General features: G+C 48.3%; 1 protein-coding gene across 1 annotated transcript in view; it reads right to left on the bottom strand.

Moving 5' to 3' along the window:
• Positions 1-2,717: 2,717 nt before the first annotated feature.
• Positions 2,718-19,406, bottom strand: part of mctp1a (multiple C2 domains, transmembrane 1a) — an 80,194-nt gene continuing 63,505 nt past the window's right edge. Inside the window, exons 18-22 of the mRNA XM_068738853.1 lie at positions 17,189-17,287; positions 9,966-10,075; positions 9,376-9,485; positions 9,210-9,307; positions 2,718-2,789 (exon numbers count right to left, since the gene is read on the bottom strand). Of these exons, the coding sequence (XP_068594954.1) occupies positions 2,718-2,789; positions 9,210-9,307; positions 9,376-9,485; positions 9,966-10,075; positions 17,189-17,287 (489 nt within the window). The remainder of the gene's footprint in view (positions 2,790-9,209; positions 9,308-9,375; positions 9,486-9,965; positions 10,076-17,188; positions 17,288-19,406) is intronic.

Genomic DNA, 19,406 nt, shown 5'->3' with positions numbered 1-19,406 from the left:
TCTTTCAATTCCTTCAAAATAAGACACATACATTTTAATGCATTTCACTTCCTCAACCCGAAAATACACGTCACAGTTCCTTTCCTCCGCCCCCTGCTGACCGGTCCATGTCTCAGCCGCCCTTTATTACCGAAATGTCATTGGTCAGAACTGGACACGTGGAGATGATGTCATAGACAGGCAACATCGCAGGCAGAAAAAAAAAACATCTTATAAAATAAGGCAGGCATACACCAACATGACAGTATCATCACCAGACCAACGACAGGCACACAGTATAAAATACACTATAATAATTAATTGGGTCGTTATGTACAGGAGCATTTAAAAAAATAAATAGTCTCATTTCAACTCGGTGCAAATTAAGGTGCTCTTTTTTTCTCATTTACGTCTGTCGCTCTGTTACATTCTTCTTCTTTTTGTACAAGTCGTTTTCTCTCATACAAAATAAAAACACTTTGGTTCTCGTCTGAGCGGAGCCACAAACCCGATAATAAATGGCAAAGTAGTAAGAAACTGTAATTCGGATGCAATACCACACAAGAGTCATCACGATTTGCAGTAAAATAACTACATACAGTAGTAGACACAGATATCAGGTATTCCAGCGCTCCCTTTAGGCATTATAAAAAGCCATCCTTCAAAAGCCGCAGAGTGTTTGTTGAGGAGGCTGTAATCAGTCTGCGACGCCGCTCTTGGGGGACAGTCCTGTTATTGTCTTTCAAGTGGATTCCTCAAAGCAACAAAACAAAATCAATGGCCCTCCGGAGTGACGGATCTGAGCCCGTTGATATTTAAGCATGGAGATGGATGGGCGGAGAGGGAGGGCGGGCGGCGAGGGTCGAGGCGACGGCAGGCAGACAGGCAGGGCGAGAGGATGACAAAATGGCAGCGGAGAGCGCCGGCTGCGGTGGGGTTTAGGGCGATAAAGACGGAGAGACAGACAAAGACGGGGGGGGGGGGGGGGGGCAGGGATCAGAAGGATGTGAGGAGGCCTCCTCAAATGTAGCCTGAGCTGTGATCTTTCAACAGATGCTCAGCAAGAAGCCCAAGAGACCGTCCCTTCAGACAGGGTCGCAACCCCGCTCACTGACGAATGAGGGAACCGCAGAGAAAGGAAGAGGGTCCTGAAATAGCATAAAACACACACACACACACACACACACACACACACACACATCCCTGACATATCAGGCCTAAGTCCCATCAGAGCCTCGTCTTGTCATACAGAGACTCACTGCTCATCTAGCTGACGGCTTTCCACACCAGCCAACTCCACACCAAATAACAGCTGGTACACACACACACACGCACACACACACACACCCTGCAGCTGAAGGGGAGATAGCAATTGTAACACGCACCGACGGCGAGCAAAGCAACATGTCTTTGATTGTATAAACACGTATACGCAAGCGCTCTTACATGGCTCGGCTCACATTGGCGGCGTCTCCGTCTCTGGGAAGACGGATCAAAGTTGAGCTGTGGGCACAGGAGGCGGGGCAGATGGAGAGGGCGGCCAGCCCGGGGCACAGCATCACAGACGGCATGTTTGTGCGAGTGCGTGGTGCGTCTGAGAGGGAGGGAAAGCGCCTCAAATGGGATGTCATGCTTTCATCTGCGAGCAAATAGGTACAGTATGTGAGATCTATTAAAGCAGAAATGTATTCGCGTGAGAGGATGCGGTTTCGGGCTTTTCGCATCTACATACATGCCTGTGCTGCTGCTGTGTGTGTGTGTGTGTGTGTGTGTGTGTGTGTGTGTCTGCCTAAAGGCCTGCCCGCCTGGCGGCGTTCCGCGCAGACCGGATGACTTCTATCTCAACACCGGGGCAGCAGGGGCCTCAGTGCTGTCACATGATTGACTGACTGGAGGTTTTGACACGCTTGTAGGGCGATAAACAAGGACGCCGATAATTGATCTGGCATTTAGTAAACGATTAACACTCATCTGCTGCCCAGCGTTCCTCTGGGTATTGTTAATCATCTATTTTAGGAAGAAGGGATCCACTGTGGGCTCATGGGTTTTGGAGATTTGGTTTTGCGCTTGTGTGGTGGGATATACCTGCCGGCTGCCACCCTAACTGCCAATCAGCTTGTCTGCACTCACCTGGCTGAGGTAAGTACAGACGACTGGACGTAGCAGCAACAACAAAAACATGCTTCGGTACAAAACGATTAGAAAATATCGACCGTCAACATGTTTACCAAAATTGCACGACTCCGCTGTGATCGTAAAAAGTGTGCTGCTAATATAAGGCTTTTATTTTGAAGGATGGCTGCGCTTGAGAATGTCTTAGTGGGACGTCAGGTATAAATGTTGAAACTCCTGTCACTCGTCGTGCCACACCTGTGGGCAGGCAAATGGTGCGAGTCGTCTGAGCTGTCAGAGTGACGGACGGGAGAAGGAAGCTCGCGGGCTGAGGAAAAAGGTCGTTCCATCCGTCGTCGCCGCCCGCCTTTAAAATCGATCAAAAGCATAACAGCGACAGGACCGACTCAAGATCTCTCGTACTTGTCTTTTTTTCATACAAAAATTACACTTCTGGAAACTGTACTGTACATGAGTAATTAAAAATGGGGGGAGAGGGATTCAGAGGGGGGGGGGCAGTCAAGCCCAGCTGGTCTGGAGCCGTGTTCCTCAGCTCCTCGGCATCCGGTAATAGACCACGAGAAGAAAAGCGAAGAAGAGAAGACGTGGTGGGCGGACACAGTCATCTACCCGGGGTTGTTTTTCTTCCTTTTATTTGGACTGGGATTGGGATCCAGTTTCAGCTCTCGGTACTGCACCTGATAAAACACATGCACGCACACACACACACACACACACACACACACACCACCCGGTCAGGTGGAAAGAGCAAAGGATACTTGAATAGCCGAGAAACCCTCCAGAGGCTCTCTGAGTCCAGCTGTGTGGAACAGTGTGGCCTCAGAGATGGGATTACACATTGATTACAACACACACGCACACTTACACACAGACACACACACACACACACAAATGTGATCAAAGCTCCAAACGCGCCCGCGCACAAATATGAGTACACACTTGCTTCCACAGATGTGGGACAGTGGCCTGAGGGAAGGGATCACACAGCCAAACAGAGAACAGGGCACGGCCTCATGGGAAAGCTTGGAGAGACAACAGAGTGATCTCAGCATGGCGAGATGGTGGAAGCAAAAGGGCAGAGAGATGGGAAGGAAACAGAAGGTGGGAATCAACCCTCCGTATCCCCTTCAAAAACCAAGAGGCTGAGTCGAGCTCGCACGGTCACCGCAGCAACGATTCCGGATGTCCGTTTAGAATGAGATGAGGCTGCCGGACGGAGAGGTTTTCACCGTGTTTGTACCATTCATGGGAAAGAAGAAAGAAAAGCATGTAAAAAAAATCATTAATTTTCACGCATCCATGCATTTCCTTATTTGTTTATATCCTTTGCAAGGTCACACCTTTCAATGGATAGGTGTGCGTCGCCTTTCCTCCCCCAGGGTGAGGTGGTGCACACCCTGCACAGGCTCCCAATTCATCACCGAGGCAACCATTCACAGTCACATTCACACCGGTGGACAATCTGGAGCCTCAAATTCACCTGTTACATGATGAAATACCCAGAAGGAACCCAGACATGGGGACGGCATGCAAACTCGTCAAAGGAAGGTCCCAGGCTAGGATTTAGTTGCCCAAACTAACCGTTTCCTTTTATTTGTCCTTTTTAATCCTAACCTAAGATAATTAACATCTGGCTCCGACTGCCATCTTTGACGTGCCCCTATTGCATCACCAAAAAACCCCATAAAACAATCACTTCTCCAGCGTCACTGAGGGAGTGCCGCTCGTTTCTCCCAGACGGAGCCGATTCCCTCCTCGTGCGAGGCTTTGGAAAGATGGTGCGCGGCGCTTGGAAGGAAGCTGCGACTGCATCACAGTGGCTGAGCATCAACAACCAGAGACTGTCACTCCGACAGTCGCTCGCTTTCAGATGTACGCGCAAGTACAGTCGCCAAGCCTAGACAGTTTCGGGACGTGGACAGGCGCTAGCCACTGAATCAGAATACTAATAAAGCGTTGCAGCACAATAGAGGCGGAATCGTCTGTGGGATCTCTGCTCGGCTGACGTACTGCAGGCTACTCTGCCTGTCTGACTGATTGACACTCCCTCTGATTCTCCGTGCAGAACACAAACTGACGTCAATACGGTTTGTCTGTTCTGCCTCGCGGTGGGTCTGTCTGCCGTGGACGACAGCGGCGTCTCTCAGCGCTGGCTGGGAACGAGCCTTTATCATCCATCTTCCACTAGTTCCTGTCTCTGTGGGGCTGCCTTCTAGTATCCTCTGCCTGCAAGGCGAATCCGAGATGCAAAGAGGCATCTGACACATGACTGCCTGCAAAATGAAAGCATGCGTGCATACAAAACTGTTGTATCATTAAAATCCCATACAAGTCCACACACACGGTACACATGCAGGGGGGGGGGGGGGGTCACCAATGTCCCGTTACGGTGCTTAAAGAGCAGTTAGGCCAGCATGTGTTGCTCTTAACGCCTCGCTAGACAGACAGACTGCGTCCTCGGTGTCCACGAGGCATTCGCATATCCGACCAAACATCTGTGCAAATGCATCCGGTTTGTCGGATACAGTGAGGGAGAAAGAAGACCAGGAAAAAACAAACAAGGCAATGATCCAGGTGGAGAAAACAAGTGAGGAGAATAATGACGGCGAGGCAAGATGAAGGGAGAAAGGGCAGTGAGCGGGGCAAGAGAGCGGGGCAAACCAACAAAGGGAACGGGAGAGAAAACAACACGTGTGAAGGGCAGACCCGGTGAGACAGAAGGAGATCTGTGGACACCCGGGTGATGACAGAGACGGTTCACGGTGTGGGTGTGGATCCTTTTATAGAGCTGCCAACTAAAGCAGACAATGGATGGGAAAACCCAGGGGATGGAGACGCCTCCATCCGTGTGCGTCGTGGTAGGACCATGACAGTCCTGGCAGAATGCCCACGTTGACAGCGATCAATGATGGAGGTGCACCCCTGGGTGAGCAAGGGAGTGAACGGTGGAGTGATTGAATTCACTCTGGAATGAAGGAGCAGTAGCACATTCGCATAAAGCCAAGATATCTGGATGTATGTCTGTTAATATATGCAAGTAAATTCACAGAATGTTTTGCAATATTTTCTCCAAATGCATCTCGTTCTTGTTTTGTAACCGGCTTTGAGCAAGCGAACGCGGAATCCGAAAGTAGGACAGATGTTGTTTGGGATCGCTATAGCTGTTAGCGGTCCCATTAAACGGCCAAACGCCTACAGCAGCAGAAAACGAACAGGCAATTTAATTCTGCGCCTTGACATTCCTGTCCAAACACAACTCTTTGTAAGTGTAGACAAAGAAAAGTTTTCATGTCAGTCGAAAAGTAGGGATTTGTCTTTGCAAAGGGAATCAACAAAAAGAAAGGGTGCGGGGGGGAAACAATATCTCACTCAAACGAGACTTTTCTCGGCAAAGAGCTGCCAGTCAAGAGGAAACGGGGGCTCACGCGTCATAGGTTCAATTCCACCTTGCAGGTGACAGGCCTGCCTGATGATATACCCTTGGCTCACCTCACCTAAAAAAAAATTTTTAAAGAAGAAAAACAAAAACACACACGACGAACACAGAAGCGCACACAATCACCGATCCGATGCAGGAAATAAGAGCGAGTTAAAGTCAAAAACAGGAGAAGAGGCGGAGGAGGCGAGGAGGAAGTGGGACGTTAGCGAAATGAAAGGAAGCGGCGTCGGGTGGAAGTAAAAAGTGCGGTAATGTGGTGAGCACGTAAGCAATTTGGTAGCGAGAGAGGAGCTAAAAAAGAGGTAAAAGACCCAACGATGCTCAAAGCCTGCTCCACCTTCGCTCCTCTCCTCTTCCTCTCCTCTCTTTTGAAGCACCCCCTGCCGATGGGGGCGCCGCGTGACGTTTAACGGCGTCACCCACAAAGCATCCCGGGACCTGCTCCTCTCTCCTCCTTTTTGCTGCCTCTCGTTTCTCCCTCTCTCACTGTGAACCTTTGACAGTCGTTTGATGAAGCCAATGTGGGCAAAGAGATGAGCTGAAACGAAGACGGGAGAGAGCCAGCCCCCCCCCCCCCCAAAAAAAAAGAGAGAGAGAACAGACGGACAAATAGATAACGTGGAGAACGGCAAGGGAGCAGCATTTTAATGATACAACTGTACGTTCAGAAAGAGCTAAACTCTGTGGGTTCCGTTTCATGTGACACCTAATGGAGCATGCGGGCTATTAAATGTTTCCCGGAGAAGCTATGTAGCTCTGGTTCCTGGTGCTGCTGTGTTCACACGGCGGCAGATTCAGAACTCGTGGCCAAAGCTGGGAAGGGAAAAAACGTCCGAGCGGCATCAAACAAATACGACTAGCTGGACACTGGCTAATTTACAGGTTGCGTTTGAAATGTTTTGCATTTGAAGACGACGTGATGGAGAAGGAGACCTCTAGATGTAAACATTAGACCCTTTATCCCTCCTGGCTTTGACCCCTTGTGTCTACAGTGGGATGTCATCCCTAGCATTCCGAGCACAAGTGTCTAAAAATATCAACCAGTCTGCTCATTAGGAGCTACATTGGAATCCATGCTTATTTTTCTACTGGGGGTTTGATCCAGATACTTGCCTGCCGATCGTAAGGGGCCACTTGGCATGCTAATTGCCTTAGCCCTACTCCCTGACTCACATGGCTAATGGTGTCGTAAAACATACTAGTGAGCCGACACCTTCCAAACACCAGGTAGGGAATACTTGGCACTATAAAACGCCTTGCTTTGGCCTCATTTGGGGGGGGGGGGCATGAAGGATTCCCTGATAATGACTGGAGCGATAGCTTTGGCTGGTGTCACAGACAAACCAGTTAACCAAGAGTTGCCAAGAGGGGGGTGGGGAAATAACTCTTTGATACGTACATGCCGGACATACCGTCCCAGGCGTTTTACATTGCTGCTCACAGAGGGACATAATGATTTAAGTAAACAGTTCAGGTGGTAAAAAGCTACCTCTGCCCGCTGCCGCTTCCAAGCAGCCTTTGGGTTTTAGTTTTAAAGGGTGTTTGACGGTGCTTTTAGGGTCTCGGTGGCACTTATTTCAAGAGTCTGGTTTCCCTTAACTGTGCAGCTGATCAGAAGTGTGCTGCATTTAAACGCAAAGTTTCTTTTATGTACTTGCGAACTGTGGGGCAAAATGAGAAACGAGAAAGCGGCTCCACCGTTGCTGCGCAGCTACAAAAAGCTACGGTGGACCGAGGTCCGATCTGGACGCCCTTTGTATATAAAGTCATTAGAACCTCATCAGTTCTGGCTGAACTGAAGCACCTTCAAATGATGCGGAACGCTACAGCGACCCCCCCCCCCCACACACACACATACACACACACAACCGCTGGGAGAGCAAATACGTGTGTGTGTGTGTGTGCGTGTGTGTGTGTGTGTGTGTTAGGTCAAAGACAGGCCCTGAAATAGCAATTCATTAGTCACCCGGAGGATCAGGCATTGTTGGCCCTTGCATCAATGCCAGCGGGTGCCATAAACGTGTGCCCGCATGGTGACACTCCATTTGGGTTGCAGCACCTCTGTGCATCACCCCCCCCCCCCCCCCCCCAGTCTAAAGGGGGGCTCATCCCCACAGACGGCTTTGACCCACTCAGGCAGGGAGGTGAACCTACCGCGGGAAAGAGCAGCGAGAGGCTCATCGGAGCAGAACGTTCCGGTTTGTTTTTAGCCGATGTCCGCAATGAGGTGTCGTACAAATTAACCTCGAGCCTCAGCGATGACGTCATCGACGCGTCTCAGTTCTTTGTCAGCTGACTAAGCAGTGAATCTAAACTTTTAGAGCCTGATCAGGCCAGCCTCTACTGAACAGTCAACCCTCATCCCTCTTCATCTTTCGCCGTGCTCTTCTTCGTCTTTCCTCGGCTGAAGTCTATTCTTATTCCTCTTGCTTTGTCTTTCACCCTAATTATTCAGGAAAGCTGTCAGTGAAACTTGGCAACCATTACCATGGCGATAGCTGCAGCTATAACTGTTACAGTAGCACCTTTGACTGATATAGCAGGCCCAGCTGCTGCAGCAGGCCGGAGCCCCATATTTGCCCCCACCTTCAAGCCCTCATTAGGGGCCTTGTAAAGGCCTCGTACCTGCCGGGGATGGCCCCCCTAACAGAACCGTTCCTCCAGGCTGTAGGTGTGTAAGGTGGCTGCACTCCTCCAGAGGGGACAGCTTGGCCTCATTTACGCTGATGGCTACCTGCCCGCTGCCTACCGCTATAGCAGGATCCAGTAAACTACCAAATTGTAAAACTGCACGGGGCCAAGGGGGTGGGTGGGGTAGCGGGGGCAAGGATTATGACCCTGTAAAGATGAAAGAAGTTGTGGGCAACAAGCGAACAAAGAGGAAGTGTCAGTGCTGATGTGGCAGGGGATTGGTCGTATCAGTGACCCCCGGGGGTCGCGCCTCCTGCAAGCCCGCATGTGTGTGTTTGTTCGTACGTTGTGCGCATTGAACCCGGCACGGCGGGGCTTAACGGTCACAGCGGACGCCATCGGTGCCGGATAACATGACGGCTTTCACAAGCTGCCGTTTAATTGCGAGTTTAACTGCATTCGCGTCCCGAGCGGCGCAGCGTGTCAGCGTACACACATGTAGACGTCTGCACTCCATATTTCACCTAGCAAAGCGTCTGTCGTCCTTAGCCACAAAAGTTAATTTGATCTCACGGTTAATGTAGAAGCAAAACCGCATGGGGCTGGTTAACTGTTGGTCTGCACTCTGTTCCAATTACTAGCATAGCTGGGAAACAACAGCTAACTGAAATTGTGTGTGTGAGCGCATGTGTATGGAGTCAATCAACCTGGTTATACGCTGGGCACGACGCTCACTTAGCCTTGTTATCTTATTACACAGCTCCAACTATGCCTGTGGAAATTGAATTAGACTAGGAAGCCAATAGTAGATGACTTTAAAACCAAAAGATTAGGCGATGGTACAGCGGTGGACAGTCGGTTCGGGAGAAAACAACGGAGTGGAACCGATATCTGAGAGGAAGAAAAACTACCAGTCTTAAGTATTGAATTAAGTATTAAGAGTTTTACTTGTATTCCTGCATGTGTGGAGCTGATGGATGTACTTCAAAAAAGTCATGAAAACGTGAACGCGGAAATGTTCACCTACCACTTGTACATCTGAGGGCACTCTGGACAGAAAGTCTAGCAGCTCGTTGTTATCTATGGTGTAAGGATCTCGCAGCTTCTTGGTGAATTTATTCACCCCTGTCAAGAGAGAAATATGCTTGTAGTTGCATTCACTGCCGGCGATTCAAGTCGGAACCGCAGCTCACCCCAGGCCAGCACGATGTATCTCAGAGGGATGAAGTAGATGACGATGGTCGCTACTCCGAGAGCCACGATGGCCAGCCAGCTTAAGAAAGGCACGGTCCAGTTCAATGTGCTGCAACGGGAGAAACGTTAGACAAGCATGGTAAAGCTCAGTCCGGTCGATCACGCAAAGAAAGAGCAGAGAATCGGGCGAGGGTCAAAACTCATCATCACTGGCACGGCGCAGCGGGGAATCACCGAAGGACCAAAGTCTTACATATCTGCATTACAGGGGGTTACCTTTAATGGAAAAGAAACAGGCTGACTTTTTAATTAGCTGAGGTTTTTAAGTTTGACTTTGTTTGCAGCAAATAAAGGGTTTGTGCGTGAATCTGCAGAGAAGGGTTTAATCAGACATGTCAATAATTCAGAGATATAAAATGACAGGCGACGGACATAAAGACGTTCATGCCTGTGTGTTCATCTCTCGGGGTTGGGCGTCACACTGGGAATGTTTCCCCGAGAGCGGCGGCGAGTTATATTCTGTTAGGCTGACGCGGAAATCGGGGCAACGCGAACGGGCCGGGCGCCAAGGGGCCGGCTTACGACTCACTTCTTTATCCTCTCGCCATAGGAGGCCACGTCATCCAGTGCATTCTGCACACTGATGCACACGTCTTGAATGGCGTACAGCTTGTTCATGAAGCCCTTTCTCTCCGAGTCCTACACGAGGACAGATAGAGATGAAGACGAGGGGGGGAAAGGAAGACAGAGAGAAAGAAGAGTGAGGGTGAGGTGATGAAGAGAGAAAGAGGAGAGAAGGCAGAGGCTGGGCACAAGGCGTCTTTTGCGAAAACAATACATTTTAAATAGCATTAAAGATCTGGAGCGAGAAACCAAATCACTGGATATCCTGCACGAACTGACTGAGAGCTTTCATTCCAGGCTGTAATGGAGATCTAAAGTCGGCAGAACAAATCAAAATGTTTCCCCCCTTACAAAAGCTCACACAGGAAAATTTGAATATGTGAATAGAGATGAAGAATTGAAGTGAAAGCCAAATGGATGCATCAATCTTTAGGCGCTCTTTCTTTCTCGCTCTCTGTCTCTCTCTCTCGCTGCTGCCAAGTCGGCTAGCAAGACCGGGCAGAGCCCTCTTTTGTTCTGCAGGCTGGCAAACTGTGATGATGTCACCATCTGTGACATCATTATCATCATTATTAAACGCTGTCACCCACCACAAAGACAAAGAGCTCTTCCTTTTTCAACATCTGACGGTTTAGAACTTGAGAATTTTGCAAGTAGTCGGGGAGGAAATGGCAAAAAATGTAAAGGCAACCGAAAATCTACAATCCCCCCCCCCTCTCTGACAAAAACTAGCCAAAGAATTTGAGAAGTCATGCAACAGTCAACGAGCTGCCTGCTGACTGACTGACAGGCAGGGACAGGATGGATCTGGACAGAATGAGGTGACGGAGACTGATCGAAGGCCGTTGGCTGAGTGAGGACATCAACACGCAGACTGGTTGTGGCTGGATGTGATCAGTGGGCATGCTTAGGAGGGGAAAAAAGAACAGATGGACAATCCGTTATCAGAGGGACGTTTCTAGTGGTGCTGTCATGGGTGGTCAATTTACAATATGGGTCATTTGAGCAAACAGAGGAAAAGACTTTTCATTTAAGAGCATTGAGTTCCAGTTTAGTCCACCAGAATGCAGAAAAATAATAATAAAAAAATACAACTTAATAAAGTAACAAGAGTTTTTGTTTGGATTAATGGGTCTAAAATCACGCCAACGATATTCACAGTTCAAATAATTAAGGATTTTATTTTTGCAAGACTGGAAAATTAGGATACGACACGGCCATCCGTAATTAAATGAAAAAGAAAAACCAGACAATGTTTAAATATAAAAAACTAAATATTATTGGTTATTATTAGTATTAGTATATTTTGTTAGAAAAGCAGGGCGATAAAGCGATGGCTGTTATCGATGAAGGTAGATGGACATCGTTTGATTACAGAGGAAATCCTCGTCACTGTTCCCAAAGAAAACGGCGAACCAGTCAAAAACATGAAACCTCCTGGTCTCCAGAGGCTCTTACCACATGTCCCTCCTTGAGGCCAGCCCCCCCCCCCCATCACCACCACCACCTTGCCACAACCCTCCCGCTGAGGCCAGAGCCCACCTTCTTTTCTACTCTCTATCCAGGATCAGATAATGTGAAAAATGAACCAAGGAGACCGCATAGTCTCCCCGGCAAAACCGCACAAGAACAAATAGATATAATTAGACAGCGTCCCAGGGTTATTTTTCTTCGCAAATATTTTACAAGACTCCCCTCCTTTTCTTTCTCCTTCTTCTAGGAGTCCATCTGTTTTTCATTGCTCGCTCAAACAGATCTCGGAACGCAAGGTCTATTGTGCTGGGCTTGTCCGGGCCGAACCAGGCTGGGTCAGGCTGTTTTATTTTTCGGGCGTGTACTCAGGGGAGAGCGTGTTGAGGGCTGGGGAAGTGGTGTGAGAGAGCGGGCGGGGGTGGAGGAGATAGGTCAAAGGTCACCGGAGTATAAACCATTGCCACATGCCCCTTGGACCGCGGTCTGACTCGTATTTCCTGTCTTCAAACACGGCTCAGGGAGGCGGGAGGTAGCAATAACACAGAGGGCCACGGAGAACCTTGTTTTCCCAGCTTCCCTGCACACTGCGCACATATGGAGCCAGGCAACCTATTCTTATAACGGAACCTAATATGCACACAAACACACACACACACACACCCTTCATCTATTAGATAAGGTTGATCTGCACACCTGGTCTTGCTGTGTGACTCTACAAATATTCCGACACAGGCCGGTTCCTTTCTCTGGTGAGCTAATTTGTCTTTGACTGCAGCGTCTCACCGAAAGAGAGACGAGGAGGGAGACGATGCATTCCCGCCTCACAGTCAAGGTTGAAGGGAGGATGGTTGAGTTTTCACGGCCTCCAGATTGGATCCATCACACGTAGGCTTTCAGCCGATAGCTCATGTATGACGTGTGATGAGAACTTGCTTTTCCAGTTCCTGATCCGGGTGGAGGGGGCGGCGACTTTATGGGAGACTCGGGGCCGGTATTTCCATCTCATCTGTCTCCTCTCGTGTCTGTCAGGGAGACTAAGTGGGTTCATTCAGAGACCCGAAGGCACAGCCAAAAACGTTAAACCTGTGAGACGTATCGCTTTGACCTGGCTGCAACTTCACATCGCGCTAACGCTGAATGTGGGCTACGGACCCCAGCGCCTCCAGCAGCATCGAGCCAGCAGGAGCAGCGATATTACAAAGAAATCAGACGCCAATCACAGAATTTAAAAGAGAATCCTTATTTGTGTCCTGACATAAGAGGAGAAAATGCATATTGTTTTAATTAACTTGTTTGCATGCCCTGCACCAACCATTTACAGAATGCATACTGCATAGTGTCAAGCTAACATAAATAAAAGCAACTACGAGGCTTTTACACACTTCTCTGTCATCATTATTCATTCCGCTTGTATTTTTCCTGTGTGGCGGGTTGCTCTGAAAATCACTCTCTGTTTAATCTACAGCACAACAAAAGGATCACAATGAAAGTTCTTGGTAAAGTCAAAAGCGCCGCACACGACAGTGCAATAAATGAAATGAAACCACCCCGAGACGATCTCTTGGCGCCCTGAATTAACTGTCTTTGAACAGAAGATGCTCTTTGACATCAGTTAGCTCTCATCGGGCAGAGATGCTTTTTACGTCTGGGTTGGCAGGGTCGCTTTAATTGCCTGCGTGCCTTTTTAAAGACAATAAATTCATCTTATGCTGTGATGTCCAAAGTTTGCATCATTGTTTGGATGCGCGGAGCTGCGACACCGAGTCCCCGTGAAGCACCAAGCAGTGAGTCACGCCGTGGCGCGGGATGCATCTCGGGGATGCGATGTGAGCTGATGGAACCCTCAGTGACACCAGAGACAACCCATGGGACGTGCAATCGCTCATGTGCACACGAGAAGAAGCCACTTGGGCTAACCACACTGCATCTGCCGGTAAATTGTGGTAAACAAATGTGGTAAACTCACTTGATTAAATATTAAACAAAGGAACGCTGCACGATGCCTCTGTGTATTCAAACGGCTCCATTTCTCTCTCTCGGAAACACGGCAGATGCGTCTGTATGCAAAAGTGCAAAGTGAGCGAGTTGCAAACTTTGCAAAGACAGTTTGTTCTCTCCCGACCCGAGGCCCGGAGCTAAACAAGAGCGAGGTCACCGAGGACTCAGCCCGTTACGACGGACTCAAATATCTGTCCTATATCTACTTGTGGAAAATAGAGAGAGCTATTTGCGACTGTTTTAACCTCCCAATCACATCGCTCTCCCTGGTGGATTACGCTGTAAAAATGATATACCTAACTCTTATAATATATCAGCAAACGTCCCATCACGCCGCAAAATGAGCCTGAACCACCAGTGGCTGCAGCTCCTCGCTGTTCTGCTATAATTGCACCTGTTTTTCTTTGTTTAGTTCTTTCTTTCTCTCTTTTTTTTTTTTTTTTGTCTTTCAGGGCAGCAGCACAGTAAAAATTGAAATGTCATATAAAACGTGACAGGATGCTAATATGTGGCTCCCGGAGGGCATCTGAAAGCGTTCTTGTTGATTTTGTAACTGCAGAGGGAGTGAGCTCCCCCCCCCAATCTCTCCCCCAATTTCCATCCCAGCCAAAAAGAACAAAACAAAAAACAAAAAACAGAGGAAAGTTGGGTAATGCTTTAGCTTTAGGGGGGTGACGCAAGTCTCCAAAACCCCGTGCATGATATTTGAAATGACAGAATAATAAATGGAGCTTAAAACTCCTAGTTTGAAGGAAAATGTGAATCTAATAGAAAGAAAAGAATAAACACATTTAGCTGTGTAGAAATGTTGACTAACTGTAATTATAAAATCTGCAAATAAATAAAACGCAGCCCTGTTCACTGGTATAGTATCATGTTTGATTATATGCATACGATAGAAATAGATGCAAAAAAAAGAACTGAATAGTAGTATTTGTCGTAGTTCTATATAATAGTTACCAGTTCTAAAAAGCCAGATTTCAAATACAAGCTAATTTGCAATTTAGTAAAGTCACAATTTTCACCCTATTGGAAATTAAAATATACCTGTCAGTGCAAACATACAGATCTTACAACCCAATTACTGCATTACTGCGTTACCGACTCCACTGGGAGTTAAGAGGAGTCCCTCAGGGAAAATAAAAAGATCCACGGCAACCCTGCGACCGAGACCGACACCTCCTCTCCATCAGGAAATGACAACATGATGAGACAAAGGCCACCAACCAGCCTCAGATACCTCCACGCGTCCTGGCTCCTCGCCAGCGCCGCATGAAAGAAACAGATGTTCCATTTTTCTTCCTTCCTTTTTTTTCTGAGGCTGCTGGTTTTAATAAATGATTTATCACATGCAACAACTAATCCAGCAGAAAATGCGGAGAATCCATATCCATTTCCCTCTCCCTCTCTTTTATCATGAACACATAAATATCGGTTTAACCAGGGTGTTGAGATGCGCCGCGCATCCTCCTGGCTCTCGTTAAACGGCTCGCACACACAAAGGCCACGTTAAAACATTGGGGGGGGGTTAGGCTCTGTTCCCGTATGCCCGTATGGATCAACGTGAGGAGCGTATTGCCCGTCTTAGTGTGACAGTCCAGGTCACCCCGTCGGCTGAAGCGAGTCTCTTCTTCACCCAGCCTCGTCCCACGGCGAGACTAAACAGACACAAACGTAAAAGAGACGGATCGAGGGACAGAGAGGATGAAAGAAAGAGGTGATTTTCAGTTTGACTTCTGCTTCCCATCCTAAAGAGAAAGTTTTCTGCTGTTATAAGGGCGAGTGTCTCTGCTGTGTCCGGGTGGCAGGAGGTGCTTTGCCCCTGATCGTAGTTGCCCCCCTAGGGCTTCTCATCACCTCCACCACAACAGCCACTCCATCAGGCTCAAGGTTGGGTGCGCACACACACATGACCATCAACTTCCTCCCACTGAACGCCACCAACTCCCCCCCACCGCACCCCACTTTGCCTCACCTCTGCTCCCCTGCTCCTGCACTCTCCTTCTCCTGTCCTTCCCAGGATCCAGCCTGGCAGTATGTGATGAATGGGACAACATTACTCTTGTCCTCTGTTGGCCTGGTTTAACTGCTCCAGCGCACCCCCCCCCCCCCCCAAACCCCATCTGGTTGTCTGTCCGTCCTACCAGTTTGTCTCGTCTCAGCGGGCCCGTCTGGGTGGGTTAAAACCCGCGACCCCACGAGCTCAGACCCTCCTCTCATAAGGAGTGCTTATATTTTTCGATAAAGTTCAGGAGATTCAATCGGAGGTTAAATCACCAGCACGCACTGCAGGGTTAGGCTGTAGTTTGCACATGTTCTATTTAGCTCATTAAGATTTTTCATTGCACATTTCATCCTCTCAAGCTCCTCTTCACCCTCGCCGGGGTTAAAAAAAACACCCAATTCGTCGCCTTCATGCGTCTGTAAAAGTCTCTTCCTAACTTTGGCGCACCTTTAATTGCATATTCATGTTCAGAGAGACGCAGGCAGGAGGAACAGCTGTAACAGCCACTGTTTTAAACTTTGTTTTTGGAAGGGAAGCGTGAGAGAGCGTCGCTGTGAAGTGGCGGGATCACGTCTTCAAAAAAGTAAATAAAATATGCATCCTCTCTGTGCTCATTACAGATTTATGACTCTTGTTAAAAGAAAAAGGTGGCGGCTGCCTTCTAACGTGTCTGACTTTCAAATTCAGGCGACACTTGCTGTCAAGTGTTGTGCTCCACATTCTGTCCAATGGGAGGCCGGGAGGACCGAGCGTGCGGCGCGTTCGGCATCTGATTCGGTTAGAACCTCGGAGAGAGTGGAGCGCACGAGAACTCCTCACCTACAGAGCATCGGGTGCTCGTCACAATCCTTTGATGCATAGTTCATCAGTCAGAAAGTTCAGTTGGTTCAGTTGCGTGTGTGTGTGTGTGCGCGTGCGATTCAGAACAATAACAGTTGGGGGAGAAGACATTCGCTGCATTAGGCATAATGAGCATTGGGATTTGCTCCGGCAATATGAAATAGTTTTGCTGCCTCTGTCGCAACTTTTAAGAAAGAAGTGCACACCCCACACACACGTACGCACACACACGCACGCACACACGCACACACACACGCAAGCAAACACAGGTCTCTGAAACTCTAATTAGTTTGTTAGGTGCTTTTTATCAGTGAGTCATATAGTGCAAAGAAAACAATCATTAGTAATGAGGTGAATGTAAATTAAAGCTTTTCAAAAATATATTTAATAGTGTATTTTTGCCCAAAATAAAATCCATTTTGAAAATTAAAATAATACACCAGTGTGCTATGATAAGATTTATTCTCTGGTGGCCAGATTAGAACTAAAACAGGTAGAAATGCACTTAAACACGCCTTTTCACCACAAACTGCTGTCACCTTGCAGTGCGACAGGGCTAAAGGGAAAATCACACAAAAGAAGACCAGAGCATCCTCCCATGCTGGAGCCCCCCCTCGCCCCACCGTCACCCCAAAGAGCAGGCGGAGGCGGAAGCCTCGGGTGAAGCCGGGTGGCTGGCTGGACGTGCAGCGTGGGGATGCTAGTGGAGACGTGGACAGAGAACAGGGACTGCACACAACCCCCCCCCCCCCCCCCCCCGACAGGACGGCAGACAGAGGCCGCCGGACAGACGATGAGCGGCATAGGAAGCCAGAAGACAGTGACACACACCTTCAGGAGTCAGCGCCAGAGCCACACACATGCCCACTTACCACCATCGCTCGAATCCACTCAAAGTGCCAGGAAGCCAGCATATCCTCAAGGATATGGTTTTTATCACGGCTGTCCTCCCAGGGGCCTGGTTTAGGATCCTTGTGGATAAATTACAGTGAGATTTTCTCTTTACAACCCAAAGAAATTAAGGTAAAAGGGGTCAAATGAAGCACGTGGAAGCTTTATGTTTGGCCAATATACAGTAAGGAGGCTGCAGCCCACAGATAAGAACAGCATTGTTTCAGAACAGAAGCGCGGCTCTGCTTCAGCCTCCGAGACAGAACGCACGATTTATTGTGTTTCAGCACTCACCTTTGTTTTAGTGTTTCAAATTAACTGAATTTCATAGATGGGTTAAAATTAGACTCATTAAAAAAACAGAGTTAAAATGTTAAAAAGGATGGTGGGGGGGAAGACGGGTGAAGGAGCAATGAGAAAAAGGGAGAAGACAAAGCAGGAGATGGTTATCTGGAGGGAATAGAGATCGGAAGAGATGATCCACCTGATGTGTGTGTGTGTGACAAAGAGGGAAAACAAACAATGCAGTGTGTTTTGCATAGAGAGACAATACTCCTCCGTGCCTCTTTCACCCTCCTTTTTGTTTCCATTCCTCCCTCTATTAGCAAAACAAGATTAAAATGCAGTTCCTACCAGCATCTCTGCTGAGCAACAATAAAAAAAAAAAGAAAAGAAAGGGAAACGGGAAGAGAAATGAAGCGGAAAAGTCAAAAGCGTCTTTAAAGGCGTGACGCTTTTCATCCTTCACAGCCGGCGAGAAGAAAAGAGCACAGACGTTCAAACTTTTTCTCTCATTTTCCTCATCCTCTCTCTCTTTCCCATTCTCCTCAGCAGCCAACCCCCCCCCCCCCCCCCCCCCATACCTGAGGATAACCCCGTTGCATCTGAAACAGCATTTCAGTCACGGTTTTATCTCCAAGCATTGATGCATTTCCCAGTGCTCCCTTTCGTCCAATTACATTATGTTGTGCCTCCATTGGAGCGATCGTCGGCGTGCCGTGACTGGCGCCGAGAGAGGAGAGCCCGGGCCCGGGAAGGTGGCGTAGAGGAAGGCAGTTTTGACCCCTTTTCACAAACATAGCTTATGTTTAATCCAACGATGCAAAGAAGCAGCCGATTGACACAAAGAGAAAGCAGCTGAGAAAGAAAGCAAGTTTTAGAATTATTCTTGTTTTAGAGGAATGATGCATTAAAAACATTTTTTGTCCTGTTTGCCCCCAAGGGAGGGGTAAAATGAGCATGGCGATGGGGTAGATTGTTAACCCGGGCCTCAACCAATTCGGTATGGCTCCTGCTAACAGCACTGCTCATGCTGCCCATTCGACTGCACTTAATAATGCAAAAAAAAATCTATGTGAATTAAAATGAGGTTTTGACTTGTGTGAATTATACTTCCGGGATTTGTGGTCATGTGATCACTTTTTCCTCATGGTTATATGGATGCAGGGGGTCGCTTGTTTTACCCGCTGGCTTGACTCACCCCGTCCCCCGCCTCCCATGTGTGCTGATACTACCCGTTCAACCAGGAGTTAGACACAGTTCGGCAGAATGCAATCACTAAACACACACACACACACACACACACGAGTCGTGCCCACAGGGAGAGCAGCAGAGGTTTGGAACGGCTGTCTCAGCACTATTGATGAGAAGGATAAAGAGATACCGTGTGGGTGGGGGGGGGTTGTGCAGGAAGACGAAACGTGTGGCGGGAGATGAAGATACACAAGATGGTGCATTCGACACAAGTTTCCGGTGATTCCAGATTCAAAAGGTTGTTTTTTTTACGGTCAAGGAGGGTCAAGCCTGACATGAATGAGAAACCGAGCTGGAGCGTCACGCTCCTTATTATTTTAACCGCTAATCAGCTGAAAATGACAAAAACACGGAACACCATCAGGAATCGGGTGAATAAATAAGAATTACAAGGACTTTTCTGCATAATTATGTGACAGATTTGTGTTCATGGAATAAATAGATTCCATTTCATACTCACCATCAGATCTGTGCAGGAGGGAGGGAGGTGGGAAAGGAGAAAGACTGTCGAGGAGGTGCATGTGTGTGTGTGTGTGTGTGTGTGTGTGTGTGAATGGGCTGGATATAGATAGACAGACATAGAAGAGAGAAAGAGAGAGGGAGTGCACCGAGCAGTAAGCCCGTGAGCAGGACATGATTGCAGTGTGTATCTTATCTGTGTCAGGT

This window comes from Brachionichthys hirsutus, chromosome 4 (genome assembly GCF_040956055.1).
Source record: "Brachionichthys hirsutus isolate HB-005 chromosome 4, CSIRO-AGI_Bhir_v1, whole genome shotgun sequence".
NCBI classification, from domain to species: domain Eukaryota; kingdom Metazoa; phylum Chordata; class Actinopteri; order Lophiiformes; family Brachionichthyidae; genus Brachionichthys; species Brachionichthys hirsutus.
This window is presented reverse-complemented; position numbering and strand designations above follow the sequence as displayed.